Below are 25,374 nucleotides of genomic sequence, written 5' to 3'. Positions count from 1 at the left end.
GTGTTAGACCACGGCTGATTTCCTTCCAAGGTCACCTACAGATAAGCTAAAAACGAATGGGTTGAATTTGAGGGCAGTACTGGAGACATGGCAAAACTAGCCAGGCATACCACTGCTGTTAAAGAAATTAGAAAGAAAAGATAAACAATTCACTGAATTTAGTAACAGCTCAGCACTCAGTGAACTACAGCTCATTACAGTTGATATAACAGCTAACCTTCTACTCTGTGCTAGGTACTATTCTAAGTGTTTTACAGGTATTAACTCATTTTTTTTTTTGAGATGGAGTTTCGCAATTGTTGCCCAAGCCCGGGTGCAATGGTGTGATCTCAGCTCACTCCAACCTCCGCCTCCTGGGTTCAAGCGATTCTCCTGCCTCAGCCTCCCGAGTAGCTGGGATTACAGGTGTATGCCACCAAGCCTGGCTAATTTTTTGTATTTTTAGTAGAAACGGGGTTTCATCATGTTAGCTAGACTGGTCTTAAACTCCTGACCTCAGATGATCCGCCTGCCTCGGCCTCCCAAAGTGCTGGGATTACAGGCGTAAGCCACCTCACCCGGCTGTATTAACTCATCTCATCTTCACAACAGCTCCATAAGATGGTAATTAGTATCCCTCTTTTACGGATGAGGAAATTGAGGCACAGATAAGTAAACTAACTTGCCCAAGGTTATATAGCCAGTGAGAGGCAAAGCTGAGACTGATGGGGATTTTAGAGGGAAAACTGATTGAGGAGGAGAAGACAGGCCAGGCGTATTGGCTCACACCTATTATCCCAGAACTTTGGGAGGCTAAGATGGGAAGATCACTTGAGCCCAGGAGCTCAAGACCAGATTGGGCAACATAGTAAGACTGCTTTTCTACAAAAACTTTAAAAATTAGCCAGGCATGGTAGCATGTGCCTGTAGCGCCTGCCACTCAAGAGGCTGGAGTGGGAGGATCATTTGAGCCCAGGAGTTCAAGACTGCAGTGAGCTATGATTGTGCCACTGCACTCCAGCCTGGGCAACAGAGCAAGACCTCATCTGTTTAAAAGAAAAAAAAAAGAGAGAGAGAGAGAGAAGACAAAGAATTTGCCTTAAATACACTGGATTTGAGATGACGGTCAGAGATCCAACTGGAAATGAGAGAGAATTGGCTAAGAAGACAGGACTTCACAGAAGTTGTAAGAACAGTTGTGTTCTTGAAGGGAGAGAGATGAGAGAGGGGCAAGGACCCCACACTGCAACTACAGGGTTGCTTACCTTTAAGGAGCAGAGGGAAGAATAAGTGCCATTAAAAGAAAAGACAGAAGCTAGGTAGTGGGTAAACATGGCTTCTTTGTTTTTTGTTTTGTTTTGTTTTGTTTTGTTTGAGATGGAGTTTCACTCTTGTTGCTCAGGCTGGAGTACAATGGTGTGATCTTGGCTCACCACAACCTCCACCTCCCAGTTTCAAGCTATTCTCTTGCCTCAGCCTCCCTAGTAGCTGGGATTACAGGCATGTGCCACCACACCCGGCTAATTTTGTATTTTTAGTAGAGACAGGGTTTCTCCATGTTGGTCAGGCTGGTCTAGAACTCCCGACCTCAGGTGATCCGCCTGCCTCGGCCTCCCAGAGTGCTGGGATTACAGGTGTGAGCCACCGTGTCTTGCCAAACATGGCTTCTATAATGACATGTTTTACTAGGTCAGAGGTGGACAACCTGTAAAAATTAAACTTCACCAAGTTAGAACACCACCACACTGTACAGCACCTAGCCCTGCATCTTACGTTGTAGATACTAAACAGATGTTGCTGAATGAATGAATGAATGAACTGTAGGACATTTCTAAGATATTAACTTACCTTATATATCTCCAAATCTGTTGGAAAGATCACAAACTTTACAGTTAACTGGTGTTTTACATGGTCTTTGGCAAATGTTAAAACTTCATCAAACAAAATCTCTGCTGCTGTTTCCTTCTTTATTTCCATGTTTCCAGTCCCAAGGGCAGGAAAGGAAATGGAAGTTATATTTTGCTCAATGCATTTTTCCAAACACTCCTTCATTGCATGTTTTAATGTCTGTAGGAAAACACAAATTTAAGATCAGCATTTGAGTCAAGAACAAGACTACACTTACCCCTTGATCCTGCCCATATTTTACAATATCCACCTTCACTTTCCCTCAGGGTTCATGTCCCTGCCTCCTCAGGTGACAGGAAAGGTCCCACTCCAGAGGGAACCCATTATGGTATAAGGTTAGATAGTGAGAAACTGAAGCAATAGAGTGGCCATCTTGTGCTATTCAGGACATGTGGGCACTAGAATTTCTCCCAGTTTATATAGCCTTGCCCATCCCCCCAGGTCACAGAGCCAACCATCTGTTTACCCCATTCACCTGCCCCTTCCAGGTCAACGTCAAGAGCTCTTGAATTTTCATAAAGGAGATCGAGATTAAAATAAGAAAGCAGCACTTATTCAACGTCATTAAGATCTATCATGTAATTTCTCTTGGAGAAATGCTAATATTTTTGGCAGATTTAAACTTCTACCAACTGTTAATATCAAAGTAATACAGGAATGTTGCCCATGGAAGGACTTTGGAAAACTGAGCGATAGAGGGGGAGACTAGAGGACCAGTTTGGGATTAGAGAGCTCTCAAGAAGGGACCAGAAATGGTGAAGAAGAAAGATAGACAAAGGCAGAGAAGGAGATTAAGTTTCCCTCTTTTCACCATCTGAGTGGGTTCCTCCTATTCTTTAATGCTTTTATTTTATTTTATTTTATTTTATTTTATTTTATTTTATTTTATTTTATTTTTTGAGACAGAGTCTCACTCTGTCATCCAGGCTAGAGGGCAGTGGCGCAATCTCGGCTCACTGCAACCTCTGCCTCCTGAGTTCATTAATGCTTGTATTTTATGTGCCTCAGTGGGCTAGACAGCCAAGGCTCCACTGCAGGCACGGGTGGGAAGAGACCTCAGGTAATATATTTGATTGGAATGATGCTGGCGGGGGAACCCCAGCTGCTCCAGGAATATAACACATGGAGGGACATGAGAGGCTGAATCCCTTGCCTACTTAGGAAAAGGCCGACGAGGTCACTAGGTATGTTGGGGTGAACCAGTGTTCAGACTGAGGGAATACTAGTTTCAGTGTCTATCTGCAGTATGCCTACTTAAAATTTAGACATCGGTTATAACATTTTAAACTTCTTTGTTGTTTTGTTTTTTGAGACAGCCTCTGTCACCCAGGCTAGAGTGCCACAGTGTGATCACAGCTCACTGCAGCCTCAATCTCCTGGGCTCAAGTGATCCTCCTACCTCAGCCTCCCAAGTAGCTGGGACTACAGGTGTGCACCACCACACCTGGCTAATTTTTTTTTTTTTTGGTAGAGATGGGGGTCTTGCTATGTTGCTTAGGTTGGTCTCAAACTCCGGGGCTCAAGTGATCCTCCCACTTTGGCCTCCCAAAGCACTGGACTCACAGGCATGAGCCACTGCGACAGACCTAAATCAAACTTCTTAAGGTAACTTATGGCAACTGTACCTGTTCAGTGTTTCTGGTATTTGCAGGTGTGCTAAAAAATGAGGACTATACCATTTGACAAAATATTTAATGAATGTAATGAAATGATGGAAATTTGTTTAAAAAAAAAGACTGTGTAGACTATGGAGCTAAATAACGACACATTTATTTTAAACTTACCTGAGGTCTAGGAAATTCTGAATGCCACAGTACATGGTATATATATTTACAGGACAAGTTAAATCCTTTTGTGACCAGTACCAACTGGGACCGTTGAAACTGTTTAGCCTTTGTGGCAAGAAATTCCGATTTCATTTCAACTCCTGCTTGTTGTAGAATTGACTTTGCCACAGGTCCAATTGTAATATCATGTGGGTTTACAGAATTAACAATTACATCTGCCTGAAAAGGGAAGAAAGGGTAGGATTCACTGTTAAATTCCTTCTTCTTAAATGACTAATTAAAATCTTTACTTCCCTGAAGAGCTTTGAAAAATACTCTTTGAAGATCCTAAATTCTAAAAAATTTCATTAATAATGAATAGAAACTTGTATTTCCAAAGAGCGATTATTTGATTGCCATGAATGAAGCTGAATTACATAATTCAGAAATTATGTAAATGTACGGATGATATAATTTTCATTGCAAATATCTGTTTGCCCCTTGCTGGATTACCTTCCCAGATGGCTAGATTCTGAGTATTCCCTGTGATTTGTGTTAAGCTCTGTCGATAAATGGTTTCATCTCTGCCCGACCACCACGACGTTTTGCTATTTCATCGTGGGTTTTTGTTTTGTCTCATTTTAAATAGGAAATAAAATTTCTTGGGGAATTTCCACCTCCTAATGTTTTTATGGTTTAAGGTATAAGAAACTTAACAAGGTTAAAGAAACTCCAAATGGGACAAAAAGATCTTCAGTGAAAAGTAGGCCCCCTTCTTGGTCAGGTCCCCAGATCCCCCTACTCACCCACCCATCTTATGTGCAACCAAGTTCTTCATCTCTCTCTTCAGAAATAGACTGTACATATACACGAGCTGTACTTTAGATAACATCATCTCCCACTTAACCCTCAGAGCTGTGCTAAAAATGATAGTGTCCTTCCTTCCCCCATGCCCAGATTCCCCTAATCATTCTATTGACTTTGGCTCCCTTTCAGGGTAACTCAGGTACTTCTTCACTGATGTTAATGAATGCTTCACTTTGAAAGCACAACTAGAATTTGCAATTTGGGGGCACCGACACCCTTTAAAAATTGTAATGTTTTAATGTTGCTGGCAATAAATGTACATTAAAAAATTCAGTTAAAGGGTAAGTTACTCAACTAGGATGCTTCCATTTTAGTTTTAAATTTGTGTGTTAATGACTTCTCAAATATTTCATTTCATGAACTCCCCTCAGTCTTCTCTCTAATTGTCTTATAGGCAATAAGCGTTGTTTGTTTGTTTGTTTTACCAGTGTCTAAGACTATTTGATTGTGATCACGAGAGTCTGAAGTGTGACATCACTGATCCAGAAGAAAAAAAAGAATATAGCCTTATATTCATTCTCACCCTCTGTTGTGGTGCCTTCTCCCTCCTGCCCCCTCCACTTATTTATCTTTAATTTGCTGAACCCTTAGATGCATGCCCAGACCAGGCCTTGAGGCTATAGGGATGAATAAGTCAAGATCTCCATCTCCAGCTCTCTGTCTAGCAGGGGAGCTGCACTGACTCAGAAATATCTAGGTTCACTGCTACCCTGACTCCTTCCCCTTCCCTGCCAGCATCCTCACCTTTGTGCCCAGTTACCCCTAGCTAAATGCTTAGTTGCACCTTGCATTCTCCACAGCCCCTGGCAGAGCTATATTCTGTGTATAAACACACAGACTATGACTTAGAGCTCCACCTGTGTCTCCTGACTGTAGTCAAGCCCATTATTTTCTGTCAATTCCTCTGCATCTCTCTGATCAAGTCACCTGACCACCCAGAAAGCTTCCCCTCCTGCCAGTCATACCCATCGAAACTTGAGATCAGATTCAAAACTCATACTTTCTGAGGCAATCTTTCTTGGTCCACTATACTCCACTCTTGTCATAAATTTATATACTCAAGTATTATTTTTGTTTACTATTGATAGGTTGCCTCAGAAATGTTGAGATGGTTTTTCTCCCCAGAGAGATTTTTCAAGTATATTTTTACAATAAAGAATATAATTGATTTTAGGTTCCTTGGGATCAAAGATTGTTCTAATTCCTCAGGGTGCCCAAGATAATAGCAACAACAATAATAATGATAAATACTTATTACGTGCCAAGCACTACTCTAAACATTTTATGTGTATCGATTCCAGCTCTAAGATACAAATGCTATTATTATCCTCATTGTACAAATGAGGAAACTGAAGAACAAAAGATAAGGTAACTTGCTTTGGGTTACCCAGTTAATAAATAGCAAAGCTGGTATTCAAATCCAGATGGCCTGGCACTGAATGCTATATTAATATTAATATTATTATTATTATTATTACGTTTAGAGTCAAAGTCAAAGTCTTGCTCTGTTGCCCTGGCAGGAATCACTGCAGCCTTGAACCCATGGGCTCAAGTGCGCCTCCTGCCTTAGCCTCCCAAAGCTGTTGGGACTACAGATGTGCATCACCATGCCCTGATAATTTTTTTTTTTTTTTTGAGACAGAGTCTTGCTATGTTCCTCAGGCTGGTCTAGAACACCTGGGCTCAAGTGATCCTCCTGTCTCGACCTCCCAAAGTGCTGGGATTACAGGCATGAGCCACCATGACCAGCCTATTTTTAAAAAAATTAAAATTTTTTAAAGAGATGGGGTCTGGCTATGTTGCCTAGGCTGGCCTCCAACTCCTGGGCTCAAATGGTCCTCCAACCTCAGGCTCTCAAGTAGCTGGGTTACAGGCATGTACCACTGCACCTGGCTCATATTCTTAATCCAAACAGGATGGTTTCTACATAGTGTTGCATAGTGTACACTCAAAAATTATTTAATTTTCAGGGATCATCTGTGCCAGTGCAAGAGAATAGAAACAAAGACTTACCATCTGCCATTCAATGTGGCCCTGGACAATCTGGAGGGTCAGGTTGTTCACGACCATTGCATTGAAAGAAGGGGTTGTTTCTTGTCCCAGCTCACTCTTTCCTAGGCTGAATTCTGAAGCAGCTTTAAAGGCAGCAACAGTAGGGTCCTCATTGCTCACCAGGTGAATTTCTTTCAAATTACTCATCATTGGCTTCCCTTGCAAATTAACCAAGATAGTCTGTACAATAGTCTTTGTACACAAATTCAGAGGGAACTGAAAAATCCCAGAGCTCAAGGCTGGAATTGCTACTGTCTTAATGTGAGTATTTTCACAGATGACATAATCCAGAATCCTTACAATGGCCCTCTGCAGTTTCCCAATACATCCCTGTATATCCCACTCCATCCACCGAGGCCCAACAGCATGGATGATCTGTTTGCAGGGAAGCTTCCCTGCTCCTGTGACAACTATCTCACCAGCTGGTATTTTACCATATCTGGCAACCAACTGTTTGCTCTCTTCTTGGATTTCAAATCCACCAGCTTTCACCAGGGCCAGGGCCAGGCCTCCCCCATGTAGAAGATCTTCATTGGCTGCATTCACCACAGCATCAACAACATGTGTGGTGAGGTCATCTTTCCAGACTGATAACTCTATCCTAGGAGTCAGCATTTTTCTGAACACTTGCAGAGATTTGCTGTTGCCTTCCCGAACTGGAGAGACCAGGGTAGAAATACAGCCAAACTTATTCTGGAGGACTTCACACAGCAGACGCTCATTATTTTTTAAAATTTTGAAGTCATTGTGGTTAATGGGAATTTGCCAACTATAGTTTTCTCCAAGAGCGCCAGTCTCTGGAAAAGAAGAGAAGATAAAAAAAAAAAAAAAAAAAAAAAAAAGCACGATTTGAAAGGTTGTAATCCCACTTCATACCAGGAGACTGTGTTTCCTATGTGCAAAAGAGAGATGAACTTCATCTAGTGCTCTTCGAGATTCTTCTTCTCAACTACGCATATAATCAGACCAAGGACATCTAAGAGTTTTCAATGGTAGGTCACCCATAAAGTGCATAGTCTTGTGCCTGGCATATATTAAGTACTCCATAAGTGGTAGCTACTATGATGCAGTGATGATGGTAGGAAAACCATGTATATGGGGGCTCGTGAACTTTTAAAAATATATATAAAAGTGGCGAGCTTAGAAAGACCCATGCTTAGGGCACAGGTATTGGAAGGGACTTACTTATGAGCCAAAATAAGTGGAGGTTTTATGACTTTTTTGCTTTTGTCAGCATCTAAGTTTGTGTTTTCTTAAGAGCAGACCCTGAGACAAAGATCTGAATGTAAGTAGTTTATTTGGGAGGTGATCCTAGGAAATACTAGGGCCTTGGGGTGGGGAGGGCAGGGTGGGAAAGTAAGACAAACGAACAAAGCACGTGTAACTAGGCAGATGGAACTTAACTCTACTGGGAAACAGTGTAGATCTTGTGCCTCAGGGTTATACCACTGGAGGGGTAGTAACCACAAGAGCTGGGATATTTATCCAACTTCTTCTTCTTTTTCTTTTGAGACAGCGTCTCACTGTGTTGCTCAGGCTGCAGTGTAGTGATGCAGTCTTGGCTCACTGCAACCTCTGCCTCCTATGCTCAAGCCATCCTCCCACCTCAGCCTCCTGAATAGCTGGGACTACAGGCTCACAGCACTACACCCACACCAGCGTGTCCAGCTAATTTCCGTATTTTTTTCTGTAGAGATGGGGTTTCACCATACTGCCTAGGCTGGTCTCAAACTCCTGATTTCAAGCAATCTGCCCACCTGGGCCTACAAAAGTGCTCCAAAAGATTCAAGCAATCTGCCCACCCGGGTGGCTTCAAAAAGGCCACCATGCCTGACCTACCCAGCTTCTATTGGTCATTGATTGAGGCAATTCCCTGGTGAGGAGGAGTAGGGGAGACATTGGACCAGCCAATGAGTGTAGCACTGATAATGTCTGCTTCAGTTCAGTAAATAATTCTTTATGATATTCTAGTCTGGCACAATTTTGGTGAAATTAAAACTAATTGACTAAAAATTATTTACTGTATGTGGCAGACAAGAAGATGTGCTACTCAGATCTCCCTGCAATAGGCTATGAAGTGGGAAATACAGTTAGCTGACAGCCTCCAGCTGTTAGCCCCTCAGGGTTCATCTCAGCTTTCAGCCAAGGTCATGCTATTCTCAGGGCAGCCTCCATCAGTAGCTGAGCAAGGCCATTCATGCCCAATGTGGGACACCTCTAATAGTCAATCTCAGTGTTGCAGAGACTGTCAGGTTTTTATTACAGTCTGATGGCTAGTCTGCCCAGTCCAGCTTCCTCTCTTTACCTTTCACAGTGAATTTTTTGCACTCCTAATTCCATCTCAAATTCTGCTTCCTGGAGGACCCAGCTTGGGACACTGTATTTCATGGTGTCTAAGATATTGTTACTACAATGCCTCTGAGAAAGGGAAAAAAATGCCAGCTAAACTGGGGCATACCATCAATTGATAACAGGTATACTACCTTATTTCACTGATGTTCAAATGTGAAAAAAATGTGCATCCTAAAATAGATAAAATGTGATAATTACTTTTATTTTGCTTTAACTCCCATTTCTAATCTGAGTCTCCTAGAAAGACCTCTTGTGTCCTCAATTACCCAAACGAAGCCAGAATTGGGTAGTCAGGCCCTATTGGCCTGAGCTTTGGTTGAAAATCTTTAATGGGGCACCCCTGGAATTAGGCAAGAACTATTTAGCTTGTATAGCACTCGTTGAGCAAGGAAACAATCAGTTGGCCACCCCATCTGGTCAATTTCAGCTGTAGGCTGTCATTGAAAGAGTCTCACATTTATGGGCAAAGGAAAGGAATGGTGTAGGCCTTGAGAGAACATGCCTGCTGGTTGGTGCCACACCAACTCTGAAGCATGTGCGGGGGTCCCCACAAGGGTCTGCAGTCAGGCACCTGAGCACTTGTAGGGGAGACATTCTCTTTCTGTATTCCCCTTTCTCCACTGAGGAAAGATCTGAGCAAAGGCTTTCTGAAACAAGAGTGAGAGCGAGGTAATCCTACCTGATTTTTCATTGTAAGCTGCTGCTCCGGCAACCTGTGAAAAATGAGAATGGCTTTATTAAAAAATGGAAGTGGAATGACTACTGCTTACTGTAACAAATACACCCTAGTAAACACAATGCAATGGAAATCCTGCTCAAAGAACTGCATTTGGGAGGGCGGGAAGCATGTGTTTTTTTAAATCTGCATGACGGAAACACTTAAAATACTAAATGTGCCAGCAAACATTGGCCCTATGTCATTTCCCTAGGGGCCAATGCATTTCTTTTTTTAAATTTAATTTTATTGCTTTTCGAGACAAGGTTTCACACTGTCACTCAGGCTGGAGTGCAGTGGTGCAATCACAGTTCACTGCAGCGTTGAACTCCTGGGCTGAAGCAATCCTCCCATCTCAGTCTCCTGAATAGCTGGGACTACAGGCATGCACCACCATGCCCAGCTAATTGTTTTTACTTTTTTAGAGATGAGCGGAGTCTTGCTATGTTGACCAGGCTGGTCTCGAACTACTGACTCCAAGTGATCCTCCTGGCTTCAGCCTCTGTAGTAACTGGGATTATAGGTGCCAGCCACTGCCAATGCATCTCAGTGCATCTCATTCTAATTCAGAATGAGATGAGGGTTAGAGATTAACATTTTAAAAGGCCCAAAAGTCACAGACGAAAATGACCCCAAACTCTCAGATAGACTCCCATCTCCAAAAGCTCATGGGGTTTCTCTAGACAGAAGACCTGGGGACATGAGCCTCATCAGCTCTGTCTCTCATCCACCGGCAAGGATCCACTTTCAATTGTCTTTGTCATGGCACAAGCCTTAATGTGGAATTTTCACGTTTAGTAAGTGATGTTTAATCTGATCTTTCTCTATTCCCTTCTTTTCATTCATCCTCTGTTGCTCTCCTTACCCCAACCCAAAAAAGCAGAATCATTAAATGAGCTAAGAGAATTAAAATGATTCTGAAAAATCATCCAGCTTCAAGTTGACACTATTTATTAGATTAGCATATTCTTGATTCCCCATTTCTCAAGAAAGGAGAAAGGAGAAAACTTTACTGAGCTATTAAAAGCAGATGAGAATGTCAGGTGTTAGTGAACACCCCAGATTTCTTGCTGTTATATAAAGAAGTATTCATGTGCTGATCAAGGTTCATGACGTATACACATTTATGCTTTTTACCATGGAAAAGTCCATCCTCCAGGTCCCCGGGGGAGTCTTTAAATGTTTATTCCCTTTTGCGCTTCAAAGCATAGACTGTAGTTTCCAGATATGGTGGCCCCCTTCTAGGAATGAATTAGAAAAGATGCAATAAACATTAGCCAGAATCTTAGGAAATTCGGTAAGAATATACTGTAGGAGGACTGAACATGATTTCTGATCTTGATGAGTTCTTAATTTCCTTGATAACGATGTACACATTGTTTTGCTGTTGTTGTTACTGTTTGCCTTCTACGCTTTCCAAGAGAGGTTCCAGTGGAAATCATAATGGCAGTTCAGAGAAGGGAAAATGCTCTACGACTTGGAACAGGAAAAGCTGTATGGAGGAGTTGAGACTAGAGCCTGGTCATGAAGGATGCAGGAGGTTTTTACATATTTAGAAGAAGAGGATGATAACAAAGTGGTGAGACTGAGAACAGCATTCTAAGAACAGTAAGGAAGACTGAGCTTATGAGTGAGTGAAGCCCCCTGGAGAGCATTTGAAGAAAGAGGAAATGCCACTAGAGCCTGTGAGGGGTGTGTATTATTGAATTTGTGATAAATATCCTTGACCTAATGATAGAGGCATATCTGGTTAAAAGTCAGAAAATCTGGGAAAAAATACTTTATAATGATTTTCCACCTAATAGGTAGGAATTAAAGATTATGAATTTTTAGAAGAGTGATGATGAAAATGCTTAAAGATACAGAGTTGCCCACACTTGTTGCTATATTTAGGCCTCGAAATGATTTCTTTGTGTGTTTTTTTTTTTTTTTGAGAGGGAGTCTCGCTCTGTCCCCCAGGAATGTAGTGGCGCGCTCCGCCTCCCAGGTTCACGCCATTCTCCTGCCTCAGCCTCCCGAGTAGCTGGGACTACAGGCGCCTGCCACCACGCCCGGCTAATTTTTTGTATTTTTAGTAGAGACAAGGTTTCACCATGTTAGCCAGAATGGTCTCAATCTCCTGACCTCGTGATCCACTCGTCTCGGCCTCCCAAAGTGCTGGGATTACAGGCGTGAGCCACCGCGCCCGGTCGAAATGATTTCTAATGTCTTTGCAATAGAAATATTTTGTACAACCATCTACAGCATCAGAGCACTATTCTTACTCATCAAGGGAAAGCAGCAGGTCTAGTACAATCCTTTGCATTCTAAAATGCAAAGACAAGATGCATTTTTTGCCTCCAGAGGGCACTGCTGTTTTCAAAAAAGAAGGATGACGTCATCTGCTTTGGCCATGGGCTTTTGCTTTAAATGTCGCACCTGTTTCTGTCTTCAGGCCGGGTTTTACAAACAAGGATTGTAAAATAAGGAGCACAGTGCCCTAAGCATTCCATTTCTTCCATTTTAAAAACAGAAAAGCCTTCCCAACTTTCCATCACTGGTTCCTACTGTGTTTCCTTCTCTTCATAAGCAGCCAAACTTCTGGAATGAGTAGTGGACTCTCCTTCTGTCCACCTGCCCACTCAGCCTACTATAACCTGGCTCCCCGCCTGATTCCCAGCACCCTTTTGAAACTGCCAGTGGCCAGGCATGGCGGCTTACACCTGTAATCCCAGCACTTTGGGAGGCAGAGGCAGGCAGATTGCTTGAGCTCAGGAGTTCGAGACCAACCTGGGCAACATGGCAAGTCTCATCTCTACTAAAAATACAAAAAGTTAGCTGGCCATGTTGGCACATGCCTATAGTCCGAGCTACTTGGGAGGCTGAGATGGGAGGATCACTTGCTGGGAAGTTCAGGCTGCAGTGAGCTGTGATCGTGCCACTGCACTCCAGCCTGGGCAAGAGGAATGAGACCCTGTCTCAAAAAAAAGAAGAGAAACTGCTCATCAGAATCCCTCATGTGGTTAACACCAATGGATTATCTTCTATCCACCTTTACGGGACCACTTTCTATAGTATTTCACTCTTTCATTCCTGAAATTCTGCTTTCCTGGCTTCTCCTATGCCATCTTCCCTTGGTTCTTTTATTACCCTTCACTTTGCCCTTACAGGCCTTTTCCCTGCGTTCACTTCCACCATCCCCCTCTTAATTGTTTGCCCCAGGATTCTGTCTAAGGCGTTTTTCATCTCATTCTACATATTCTCCAGGAGTGATCTCATCCACTTCCGTGGCTTCAACTCACCAACTGTAAATATGACTCTTATATCTGCAGTTCTAGGCCATGGCTCTCCTGAGCCCCATTTTTCAACTTCACCTGGAGGTCTCACAGTCCCTTCAAATAAGCCTCTGCAAAAGTAGACCCCTTATCTCCTGGTCCCCAATCCTCTATCCCACCCCCACCAAATCCATACTTTATCTCCTGGATTCTACAGCTCAGTAAATGATAATACCATTTATGCACTCAAATCAGAAATCTAGGAACTTTCTCTGAGTCTTTTTTGTCTCATATCTGGGACCTGACAACCTAAATCACTTTCAAATATGCTCCTTCCTTCCTCGCCCACTGACACTGCCTCACTTCAGGGTCTCGGCACCTTTTGCCTGAGCTGTGGCAATATACTCTTTTCTTTTCTTTGAGACGGAGTCTCACTCTGTCGCCCAGGCTGTGGCACAACCTTGGCTCACTGCAAGCTCCGCCTCCCGGGTTCACGCCATTCTGCTGCCTCAGCCTCCTGAGTAGCTGGGACTACAGGTGCCCACCACCACGCCCGGCTAATTTTTTTTTTTTTTTGTATTTTTTTTAGTAGAGATGGGGTTTCACCGTGTTAGCCAGGACGGTCTCGATCTCCTGACCTCATGATCCGCCTGCCTTGGCCTCCCAAAGTGCTGGGATTACAGGCGTGAGCCATCACGCCTAGCCAGCAATATACTCTTTTCAAAGATTTAAATGTACCTAGTTTGACATTTTATTGTTTGAATAGGTATTACATTTACATGGTTCAAATTTAGAAAATGTAAAAGGTTTCCTCCTATCTCCGCTACTAAATTCCCTGTCCAAAGTCAATCAGCGCTTCTCCCGTATTCTTCCAGTGGCACTTTTTACACAAAAGGTAGTAGCTTATACACACACTTCTGCATCTTATCTTTCCCATGTAATGTATCCTAGAGATCTTTTCATGTTAGCATATAGAGAGCTTTTTCATTTTTCCTACTGCCCATTGTATTCCATTGTATAGATATATTATTATTATTAAACTGCTAGTCCCCCTATTTATGGACATTAAAGAGTTCCCTATCTTTTGCTATTGTAAACAAGGCTGTAAAGAACATCTTTGTACACAGGTCACTTCATACAGGGGCTAATATATCAATGGGACAAATTCCTAGAAATGGAACTCCAGAACCAAAAAGTATATGCAGTTGTAATTCTGACAGTATTGCCAAATTGTTCACGGTAAAGACTGACCCATTTCCAGTCTTACCAGCCATGTGCAAAAACCTTATCTTGGGCGTCTCTGCCGCCACCCATCCCTGCTTGTAAATGTGTCCTCCACACCGTTGTCAGCACTATATTTCTAAAATGCAAATCTGGCAAGTCATTTTCTTGCTTTCCCTGCTTACAATCCTTCAGGTCATCTTCACTGCTCTTCAAGGCTTTTCACCATCTAAATATGTCCTGTCTGGGGTGGACTATCAGCCTCACATAGCTACTGAGGCTACATGTGGCCAGTCTGAATCGAGATGTGATGTAAGTATAAGAAAAACACTGGGTTGCAAAGACGTAGTATGATAAAAAGAATGTAAAAATCTCATTACATGCTGAAATGATTAAGTTTTGGATATGTCAAGTTAAATAACATCATTACAATTAATTTCACCTGTTTCTTTATCCTTTAAAAGTATCCTAAAAATCATTAAAATTAATTTCATCTGTTTCTTTATCATTTAAAAAATATGGCTGCAAAAATTTTAGAATGAACCTACTGGCTCCCATTGTATTTCTGCTGGACAGTGCCCATCTAGGTAGGCCCTCCCTCCCTCATCCTCTCACCCATCTCCTCTCCTCCCAGGCCCCAGGCCCACTCTGTGCTTCAGACCACAATGGTCCCTAAGCCTCAGGTGCTTTTCCCCCCAATCCTGTCCTCCCCATCTCGCGGCCACACTCAGTTTATTAAGATTCTGCTTGAAACTTCCCCTTGGAGGCCTTGAACAAGTTTTGCTCCTTGGTTCGCAGGTCCGCCTCGCCTCACCAGCCCTTGACATCAGGGCCTTGCTCTGCTCTTTGGGCAGCAAGAAACAATTCAGTGCTGTTGGTTAAATCAAACAATGGAGGAGAAAAGCCGGCAAGAGCCCGTCTAAAGGGTAGAGTTGGAGGGAGGGAAGGGGTAACAGGTCACAATTACCAGATGAACACATTCAAATTTTCAAAAATAGGTAAGTTTAACATGGATTCAGAATGTGCATTACTTTTTAGCATCAAATAATAGTGATAACAGCAGTAAGAGTTATAAAGAATAAGAAACATAGGAGAAACTTACTTTCTTTGCATAGTCTACTCACAAGGGAGGCCTGGCCCTGGAACTCGGGTCCGCGCCCGTCCCTCCTCTCCCCCTCCCACCCCGAGCCTGCAGGAGAGGGGATTCCGAGGGCCCAGGGGCACCGGACCTACTCACCTGGCAGGCCGCTCGCCTCGGTGCGGACAGCACAGGGAGGAGGGGGAAGCGGCTCTGCCGGGAACAGGGAGGGACCTCCAGGGAAGCGAAACTGAAAGTTTGCGCCCAGTCGGCAGGGCGGGCCGCGCCTTTACGGCCCAGCTGCGTCCCGGAGTCCCCGCGCCCTCCTGACGCGCAGAGCCATGGCCTCCGACCTGCGCCCGCCGTCCCCGCTCCTCGTGCGGGTGTACGAGTCCAGCACCCGAGTACGAAGGAAGCTGGAGAGCTACTTCCAGAGCTCTAAGTCTTCGGGCGGCGGGGAGTGCACGGTCAGGCCCCAGGAACACGAGGCCCTGGGCACCTTCCGGGTGGAGTTCAGTGAAAGGGCAGGTGAGCTTCGGGCGGCCGGGCTGCGAAAGCCCCCTGGGGGCCCGGCCCCTGGGTTTCCAGGCGGACCCAGTTCCAGCTAACCTAGGGGAGAGGGCGGGAGAAAGTATGTCACTGTGCTGTGGCGGACAGGGACGGGGCCCTGCTGCCAGGAGACTCACTGAAACAGTGAACACTCGCGGGTCTGGCTGACGGCGCCTTAGTGTGGATGCTTTCCATATCCTCATTCTAACTTAATTTCTCAGCTGTCATCTTCCTTCCCCCAGATGCCTGCCGGCTGCTGTCCTTGTCATTCAGGGATTCCACTTTTATGTTTTAAATAATGATTCCATTGTTCCATCCATGAACAAAAGGATGTTCCATTTTGTATTTTTGAGGATTACAAAAGTGATATATGCTCACTATAGAAATGAGAAAAGAGTAAAAAAGAAAACAACCTGAAGATAAACAATGTGACCATTTTGTGTATTTCCTTCCTGCCCTTTTTTATGAATGCCAGCAAACACATGTGTATTTACAAAATTCGGAGTCTGCACTTTTGATTCCTGCTGTTGTCACTTACCTGTATAATGGGTATTGAAATGGGAGACTGGGCCGGGTGCGGTGGCTCACGCTTGTAATCCTAGCACTTTGGAGTCCGAGGTTGGTGGATCACCTGAGGCCAGGAGTTCGAGACCAGCCTGGCCAACATGGGGAAATTCCGTCTCTACTAATAATACAAAAATTACCCGGGCATGGTGGTGCGCACCTGTAATCCAAGCTACTCTGGAGGCTGAGGCAGGAGAATCGCTTGAACACGAGAGGCAGAGAGGTTGCAGTGAGACGAGGTCGCACCATTGCACTCCAGCCTGGGTGACAGAGTGAGACTCCGTCTAAAAAAAAAAAAAAAAAGAAGGAAGGGAGGGAGGGAGGGAAAGAAGGAAGAAAGAAAGGGGAGACTGGAGACAGTTTCTGAAACATGATGTTTAATCGGTGGACAATGTTCCATTGTCATTAAGCTTTCACTTCTATAGTAAAACTTACTCTGCACACTTTAGAGCTCTTAATAGCTCCCCGACTTTCTCCATCGCCAACCCACCATTCCAGGATGCAGGGAGCAGCCTTACTGGGAGGTGCTGGGGCAGAGTACAGACACAGGAATGAGAGGATTACTTGAAATCTCTCCCATTTTTCTGTGTGTATATGTGTGTGTTTAATGTCTCCGCTGAAGCTAAGGAGAGAGTGTTGAAAAAAGGAGAACACCAAATGCTTGTTGACAACAAACCTGTGCCCATTTTCCTGGTACCCACTGAAAATTCAATAAAGAAGAACATGAGACCTCAAATTTCTTCGCTGACACAGTCACAAGCAGAAACACCGTCTGGTGATACGCATCAACATGAAGGACATATTCCTAATGCTGTGAATTCCTGTCTCCAAAAGGTGAGTATTGAAAGAAGGAGCTGGCTGTGCCTGCGCCTCCTCTCCAGTCACCAGCCTCATGTATTATTGATCCAACACCCATGTGCTGGGCACGTACATGGGAGCCAGGCACTGTTTTAGGCACTGGACACAGAGATGAATACAACAGACAAGGTCCCTGCTCTCAGGCAGCTTATACTGGGGGCCAGGGCATGCACAGAAAGACAGTAGGCAAGTAAACAAAATAAATAAAACCATTTTATTTATTTGGAGAGAAACAGGGCCAGGGCAAGCAAGGGGAAGATGGGGGTGGTGTTACTTCTTCTTTTTCCCCCCCAAGACAGAGTCTCACTTTATCGCCCAGGCTGGAGTACAGTGGCACAATCATGGCTCACTGCAGAGTTGACCTCCTGGGCTCAAGCAATCCTCTCACCTCAGTCTCCCGAGTAGCTAGGACTACAGGCGCCACTACACGCAGCCAATTTTTTTTGTTGTTGTTGTAGAAACAGGGTCTCACTATGTTGCCCAGGCTGTTCTCAAAGTCCTGGGCTCAAGTGATCTGCCCGCCTTGGCCTCCCAAAGTGCTGGGATTACAGTCATGAATTACTATGCCTGGCCTGGTGCTACTTCTAACCAGAAATCAGAGACAACTTGACTGAGGAGGTGATATTTGGCCTGAAACTTGAATGATGACAAGATTCATTCAACAATAGATATCCACTGCCTACTGTGTTCCAGGTACTGTTACAGGAGCTGGGGAGGCAGCCAGAAACATGGCAGACTCTGCTTCCAGGGATGGCACCTTCTAGTGAGAGAAACAGACAATATTAGTAAACAATAGATATATAATAAAATGTCTGCCAGTCATACCTGCTAGGAAGAAGAATAAGTGACAGACAGTGACAGAACCACCATTTAAAATAGGATGTCTGGAAAAACCTCAAGTTAGGTGACATCTCTAGCCAAGTGGATTTTTGGGCGGAAAATGTCCTAGAGGGAAGCATAGGTGCAAAGTCCCCAAGAGCTGACATTCTGAGGCCCAGAAGCTTTAAGGAAGCCAGTGTGGTGGGGAGGGCAGTGAGCAATGGAGAGAGGTGCTAGGAACTCGGGAAGGTACCCAGAAGACAGGCCTTTGGGGCTGAAGGTAAGGATTTTGGATTTTTAACTTAAAATGTTAGGGGATTCATCAGATAGTTTTGAGCCAGGGGAGAGGGCGATCTGGTTTATTTCTAACGGGTCACTCTGGCTGCTGTTGGAAAACTGAACGTAGGAAAGGGCTAGAATGGAGAGTTAGAGCCTAGTTAGGAGGGGTTGCAGTGCACCAAGTGAAAGATGATAATGGCATGCACTTTGGTGGCCTTGATGGAGGTGTGAGAAATGGCTGGATTCAGGAAACATTTTGAAGATCTAGAGGAAGGATCTTACATGCAAAGTCCTTGAGAAGGAATAAACCATTAGAAATTTTGCTTTTATATTACATTCAATTGGCCTCTGTCCTTTCTATCTTAACCTGCTGTGTCTTATCTTTGAGCTTCTAAAGGCCAGGGTTTAGAAGGTCCAACAACTTTGCATGCAGTCAAGTGTTAGTTGAAACAAGAAAAAAGGAGGAATAGTGAAGAAGAGAAAAAATAGTAATAGGAAAAGCCATTTCCCTCAATTTTTTGGCTCCCTTCCAAGTTCACAAACTTTTGTGAGGGCCACAACAACTTGCCCAGAGAGCACAAGTGCCTTCCCTTGACTGCTGTTCCCAAGATCAAACAGCTAGTGGCAGTTGTAGAACACGGATCTCTTGGCCATGGAGCTTTTAGAAATGCTCATGCCCAGGCTCAACTGCAGATTAGTTAACATCAGAATCTCTGGGGATGTGCTTGGGCTTTGGCTGGTTTGTTTTTCCCTGAACTTGCCAGGTGAGCCTTGTATGCAGACAGGGCTGAGAACCCCTGGGATGTAGCGTGCTGTATCCTCTAAAAAGGATTTGAGGCCAGGCACGGTGGCACATGTCTGTAATCCCAGCACTTTGGGAGGCCGAGGTGGGTGGATCACCTGAGGTCGGGAGTTCCAGGCTAGCCTGACCAACATGGAGAAACCTCATCTCTACTAAAAATACAAAATTAGCCGGGCATGGTGGCACATGCCTGTAATCCCAGCTACTCGGGAGGCTGAGGCAGGAGAATTGCTTGAACCCGGGAGGCGGAGGTTGCAGTGAGCTGAGATCGCGCCATTGCACTCCAGCCTGGGTAACAAGAGTGAAACTCCATCTCAAATAAATAAATAAATAGGATTTGAAAGAAGTTGCCCCCACTTGGGCAAGATGTAGTGGTTGTTTCTCTAGTCTCTATGCATTCTCCTGAACAGAAGATGGTAGGCCTGCATGCTAAGAGGTTTTATTTGTTCCTGTTACTTTTAAAATTTCAGATCTTTCTTACTGTAACAGCTGACCTGAACTGTAACCTGTTCTCCAAAGAGCAGAGGGCATACATAACCACACTGTGCCCTAGCATCAGAAAAATGGAAGGTCACGATGGAATTGAGAAGGTGTGTGGTGACTTCCAAGACATTGAAAAAATACATCAATTTTTGAGTGAGCAGTTCCTGGAAAGTGAGCAGAAACAAGAATTTTCCCCTTCAATGACAGAGAGGAAGCCACTCAGTCAACAGGAGAGGGACAGCTGCATTTCTCCTTCTGAACCAGAAACCAAGGCAGAAGAAAAAAGCAACTATTTTGAAGTTCCCTTGCCTTACTTTGAATACTTTAAATATATCTGTCCTGATAAAATCAACTCAATAGAGAAAAGATTTGGTGTAAACATTGAAATCCAGGAGAGTTCTCCAAATATGGTCTGTTTAGATTTCATCTCAAGTCAATCAGGTGACCTGGAAGCAGCTCGTGAGTCTTTTGCTAGGGAATTTCAGAGGAACACAGAACCTCTGAAGCAAGAATGTGTCTCTTTAGCAGACAGTAAGCAGGCAAGTAAATTCAAACAGGAATTGAATCACCAGTTTGCAAAGCTCCTTATAAAGGAGAAAGGAAGAGAATTAACTCTCCTTGGGACCCAAGATGACATTTCAGCTGCCAAACAAAAAATCTCTGAAGCTCTTGTCAAGATACCTGTGAAACTATTGGTTGCCAATCACATGATGAATGGAATTGAGGTTGATAGTGCCCGTTATAAACTTTTAGAAACTGAATTACTACAGGAGATATCAGAGATCGAAAAAAGGTATGACATTTGCAGCAAGGTTTCTGAGAAAGGTCAGAAAACCTGCATTCTGTTTGAATCCAAGGACAAGCAGGTAGATCTATCTGTGCATGCTTATGCAAGTTTCATCGATGCCTTTCAACATGTCTCATGTCAGTTGATGAGAGAAGTTCTTTTACTGAAATCTTTGGGCAAGGAGAGAAAGCACTTACATCAGACCAAGTTTGCTGATGACTTTAGAAAAAGACATCCAAATGTACACTTTGTGCTAAATCAAGAGTCAATGACTTTGACTGGTTTGCCAAATCACCTTGCAAAGGCGAAGCAGTGTGTTCTAAAAGGAGGAGGAATGTCTTCATTGGCTGGAAAGAAATTGAAAGAGGATCATGAAACACCAATGGACATCGATAGCGATGATTCCAAAGCAGCTTCTCCGCCACTCAAGGGCTCTGTGAGTTCTGACGCCTCAGAACTGGACAAGAAGGAAAAGGGCATCTGTGTCATCTGTATGGACACGATTAGTAAGAAAAAAGTGCTACCAAAGTGCAAGCATGAATTCTGCGCCCCTTGTATCAACAAAGCCATGTCATATAAGCCAATCTGTCCCACATGCCAGACTTCCTATGGTGTTCAGAAAGGAAATCAGCCAGAGGGAAGCATGGTTTTCACTGTTTCAAGAGACTCACTTCCAGGTTATGAGTCCTGTGGCACCATTGTGATTAATTATTATATGAAAGGAGGCATACAAACAGTAAGTATTTCTGAAGTCCATGGGTTTCTTGCCACTATGCTACGATTACCAGGGCAAAAGAGACTGTCCTATTGCCTATTAGACAATAGATTTCCCAAGGAATTATCTCCAGGGTCATGTGCAAGGGATTGAAATAGTGGTAAAGGTCACAATGTTTGCTGGTAATTCAAATATCTTTTGTGTCTATTTCTTAAGACAGAGAAAGGGTGGGTGGAGATTATATCTTGAGATGGGGGTATCAGGAAGGTGGACGGTGTTTCTAGCATGAATTCAAGGAAAGAGGATAAATATGAGTTACTGGGAATATGAGCATAACTTCAATACCTTTCTTGCTTTTGATTTGCTTTATCTACAAATGAACACATCTATACCTATAGTAAAAATTAGACAGGGCACTGTTTTTACATGACATTTTCTTGTTCTCACACAGGAAGAACACCCAAACCCAGGAAAGAGATACTCAGGAATACAGCGAACTGCATACTTGCCTGATAATAAGGAAGGAAGGAAGGTTTTGGAACTGCTTCGTAGGGCCTTTGACCAAAAGCTGATTTTTACAGTGGGGTACTCTCGTGTATTAGGAATCTCAGATGTCATCACTTGGAATGATATTCACCACAAAACATCGCAGTTTGGAGGACCAGAAAAGTGAGAGCCTTTTGGGATGTAATGGCTGCTCAACAGAGTATAGGGATTATGAAATACGGCAATTTCTGGATGTGGATATAAGTAGACTCTATAGCAGTGGAATTGGTATTTTGAGAGATGCTAATCGGGGATGATAATCTCAAAGACAGAAAGATTGGTCCCCATCAACTTCTACCCTGCCAGCTATAAAGTACTATGGAGTTATTTAAATTTTGCACCAAAGGGCAGGGGGGTTTTGAATCCAAGATGAATACTATATAAGCTGATTTAATTTGAGGCTTCGTGTCTATTTGAAGGCTAGATGCTAGGAATGTTACTTACTTTGCTTTCTTTTAAAGTCACCTTTCTTTTTCCCCTCTTCCCCCACCAGTCCACAGAGAACCTGAAATCACTTGGCTAATAATATTCTAGAAAAAGTCTAAGTTGTGAGGAGACTATTGGTAGAAACTGTATTATAGGAAATCCAATTGTTCTTTATGAAACCCAAATAGGATCCCTCAGACCCTTGGCACTAAAGAAAAAATATATACCCTGAGACTTTTTCAAAACCTTAAATTTGAAAATCCTACTAGCATGTGATTACAATGTACCCATAAAACACAGTATATTATTATATTTTTAGGAGAGTCACTACTTACCATAAACTGAAAAATTTTAAGAATTAACATAGACATCAAGCCTCAAATTAAATCAATGTATTTACGATTCATCTTGGATTCTCAAACCCCTTGCCCTTTGATGCGAAATGTAATAACTACATCATATCAATACTTTGTAGTTGGCAGGGTAGAAGCCAGGTTGAAAGGCAGATGTTGGCCAGACAGCTAGGCTCACTCGCTAGCTAAATGACTCGCATCTGCGAATTTAAAAGTCATGTACGTCATCCACCTTCAGGATTACTTGTGAATGTTTGCAACACTGGATATTAATTAAATCCTTAAATGCTGGATATCTATTGCACATATTGGAACAATTTGTGGTGACACTAAAGGAATTTTTCTTTTTCCAGGTATGGCTACCCTGATCCTTCTTACCTGAAACGTGTCAAAGAGGAGCTGAAGGCCAAAGGAATTGAGTAAGAAAACTGCTGGAAGATGTCTTAAATCAAGCTTTCAAAAAAATATATCTTAGGAGGCTGATTTAATGCCAGTCTAAATCCTTATGTAGAAAGGACTTTGAAATTTTTCTTCTCAAGGAATGATTTGTATAAGAATAAGAATCTGCTAGTCTGTCATTTCTGGAGTGATACTTTTTTTTTTGAGACGGAGTCTGCTCTGTCGCCCGCCGGGGCTGGAGTGCAGCTGAGCGATCTCGGCTCAGTGCAAGCTCCGCCTCCCGGGTTCACGCCACTCTCCCGCCTCAGCTTCCCGAGTAGCTGGGACTACAGGCACCCGCCACCATGCCCGGCTAATTTTTGTTTTTGTATTTTTAGCAGAGACAGGGTTTCACTGTGTTAGCCAGGATGGTCTCGATCTCCTGACCTCGTGATCCGCCCGCCTTGGCCTTCCAAAGTGTTGGGATTATAGGCGTGAGCCACCGCCCCCAGCCCTGGAGTGATACTTTTTATGGAAGACAAAAGCCCCCCAAATCTGTGTAAAATCTGCTGCAAAGGTGTCATCCCTCTTGTGTCATCAATGGGGTTAGAGGTGGGTCTGAAATCATCTTCTTTGTCCTTCAGTTGGACTCTCAGCTGCCAATTGATCCCTTTTTCATTGCCATCTCTGGGGTGGTTCTTTGTTTTTTTGTGTGTTTTCCCCTTCATCTCTACCTGTGAAAGTGAAATTCTATTGTAAATGGGAGGAAAAAGGGTTAGTTGTGAAAAATTAAAGACCCATATTCAGCTTTCTTACTCATGGCAAGAAAAGTGGCCATGAGTAGAGATTGGGCAAGCATTGGTAATAAATGGAATAAGACTATTATTATTATGATTATTTGAGATGGAGTCTCATTCTGTCACCCAGGCTGGAGTGCAGTGGTGTGATCTTGGCTCACTGCAACCTCCACTTCCCGGGTTCAAGCAATTCTCCTGCCTCAGCCTCCTGAGTAGCTGGGATTACAGGTGTGTGCCCCCACACCCGGCTAATTTTTTGTATTTTTAGTAGAGACGGGGTTTTGCCATGTTGGCCAGGCTGGTTTCAAACTCCTGAGTTCAAATGATCCTCCTGCCTTGGCCTCCCAAAGTGCTGGGATTACAGGCATGAGCCACCACACCCACCCAAGACTATCATTTTTAATGACCAAGAGCCTAGTATATAGTTGGTGCCTGTCTTAGTCTGTTTGTGTTGCTATAAAAGAACACCTGAGACTGGGTAATTTATAAAGAAAAAAGTTTGTTTGGCTCACAATTTTGCTGGCTAGAAGGTTGGGCATCAGGTGAAAGCCTCAGGATGCTTCCATTCATAGCGAAGGGCAGCCAGTGTGTGCAGAAATCAAATGACAGAGAGGAAGTGAGAGAGAGGTGTGGGGGTAGGTGCCAGGCTCTTTTTAACAAGCAGTTCTTCAGGAACTAAGAGTGAGTCACTCCCATGAGAACAGCACCAAGCCATTCATGGGAGATCTGCCCCCATGACCCAGACCCCTCCCGTTAGGCTTCACCTCCAACACTGAGGATCAAATTTCAACATGAGATTTGGAGGAGGTCAAACAAACTAAACTATAGCAGTGTTTCATAAAATTGTGTTGCCTGACTCAGGTTGCTAGTAAGCTAGCAGAGGGATATTTGCCTCCTAAATCTTTGGCAGAGGCAGGAGTAAGGAAGCCATTTCTGGAGTCCTCACTACTAATTTGGAAAACTGAGCTTCTTTCTTTCATTGCTTTTTCCCTTAAGAGACAAGTCCTTACTATATCGCCCTGTCTCTTAAGGGATGACATCAAGACTGGACTTGAACTCCTGGGCTCAAGCCATCCCCCAACCTTGGCCTCTCAAGTAGATGGGATTATAGGCACATGCCACTGTGCCTGACTTGAGTTTCTTATTCTAGAACACTTGGAGCCTGAACTCTGACCAGGCCCCTCACTTGAGCCTTTGCTTTCTGTTCCTTACAAACTGCCATATTGGGTGCACTTGCCCTGCCACAGTAATGCTACATATTTCTGAGCATTGTTTTTCTCTAGATAATTTTGTACTTTTGAGTATACCCCACTTCCAAGTGTTTTTTTGTTTTGTTTTGCTTTGTTTTTGTTGTTGTTGTTGTTGTTGAGACAGGGTCTCACTGTGTCCCCCAGGCTGGAGTGCAGTGGCACAATCACGACTCACTGCAGCCTCAACCTCCTGGGGCCAAGTGATCCTCCCACCTCAGTCTCTCAAGTGGCTGGGACCACAGGCGTGCACCACCATGCCTGGCTTTTTTTTTTTTGGTCGTGATGGGATGTCCCTGTGTTGCCCAGGCTGGTCTTGAACTCCTGGGCTCAAGGGATCCTCCTGCCTTGGGCTCCCAAAGTGTTGGGATTACAGGCGTGAGTGACCATGCCTAGCTCACTTCCAGGTTTAAGAGACAAAATAGTTACCTAGTTTCCATCTCTATCATTTTATAATAACCATAGCCCACATTGTAGTAGTTTTTCAACTCTTTACTAAGTCCCACCAATTCATGTTTTCACCCTTAAAATCTTTCTCACTGATACTCTCTCTGGACAGAAACAAGGTGAAATAAGCCT

The 25,374-nt window shown here is 43.7% G+C and overlaps 2 protein-coding genes across 7 annotated transcripts in view; one reads left to right on the top strand and one right to left on the bottom strand.

The window, feature by feature from the left end:
• PARP9 (poly(ADP-ribose) polymerase family member 9) overlaps positions 1–15,408 on the bottom strand; it is a 38,286-nt gene extending 22,878 nt beyond the window's left edge. The window contains exons 1-6 of the mRNA XM_032150015.2: positions 15,352–15,408; positions 10,777–10,880; positions 9,604–9,637; positions 6,534–7,369; positions 3,672–3,893; positions 1,828–2,046 (exon numbers count right to left, since the gene is read on the bottom strand). Coding sequence (XP_032005906.1) covers positions 1,828–2,046; positions 3,672–3,893; positions 6,534–7,369; positions 9,604–9,637; positions 10,777–10,791 — 1,326 coding nt within the window. The 5' untranslated portion in view covers positions 10,792–10,880; positions 15,352–15,408. The remainder of the gene's footprint in view (positions 1–1,827; positions 2,047–3,671; positions 3,894–6,533; positions 7,370–9,603; positions 9,638–10,776; positions 10,881–15,351) is intronic.
• DTX3L (deltex E3 ubiquitin ligase 3L) overlaps positions 1–22,951 on the top strand; it is a 55,100-nt gene extending 32,149 nt beyond the window's left edge. For 4 of the 6 annotated variants that reach the window (XM_058437425.1, XM_058437424.1, XM_058437427.1 and 1 more), the window contains 6 exons: positions 14,652–14,701; positions 14,913–15,112; positions 16,928–17,139; positions 19,534–21,069; positions 21,500–21,717; positions 22,727–22,951. In XM_058437425.1, coding sequence (XP_058293408.1) covers positions 15,085–15,112; positions 16,928–17,139; positions 19,534–21,069; positions 21,500–21,717; positions 22,727–22,796 — 2,064 coding nt within the window. In that variant the 5' untranslated portion in view covers positions 14,652–14,701; positions 14,913–15,084 and the 3' untranslated portion in view covers positions 22,797–22,951. Of the gene's footprint in view, positions 1–7,358; positions 7,565–8,886; positions 9,047–11,060; positions 11,332–14,309; positions 14,427–14,651; positions 14,702–14,912; positions 15,113–15,453; positions 15,721–16,927; positions 17,140–19,533; positions 21,070–21,499; positions 21,718–22,726 lie in introns of those variants that run through there. The other 2 variants (XM_058437426.1, XM_032150017.2) reach the window with 2 other exon arrangements.
• Positions 22,952–25,374: the final 2,423 nt, after the last annotated feature.

The sequence above is a fragment of the Hylobates moloch genome, unplaced genomic scaffold (assembly GCF_009828535.3).
Source record: "Hylobates moloch isolate HMO894 unplaced genomic scaffold, HMol_V3 SCAFFOLD_4, whole genome shotgun sequence".
Taxonomy (NCBI): domain Eukaryota; kingdom Metazoa; phylum Chordata; class Mammalia; order Primates; family Hylobatidae; genus Hylobates; species Hylobates moloch.
Note: the sequence above shows the minus strand (reverse complement) of the source record. Positions and strands in the feature narration are given on the sequence as shown.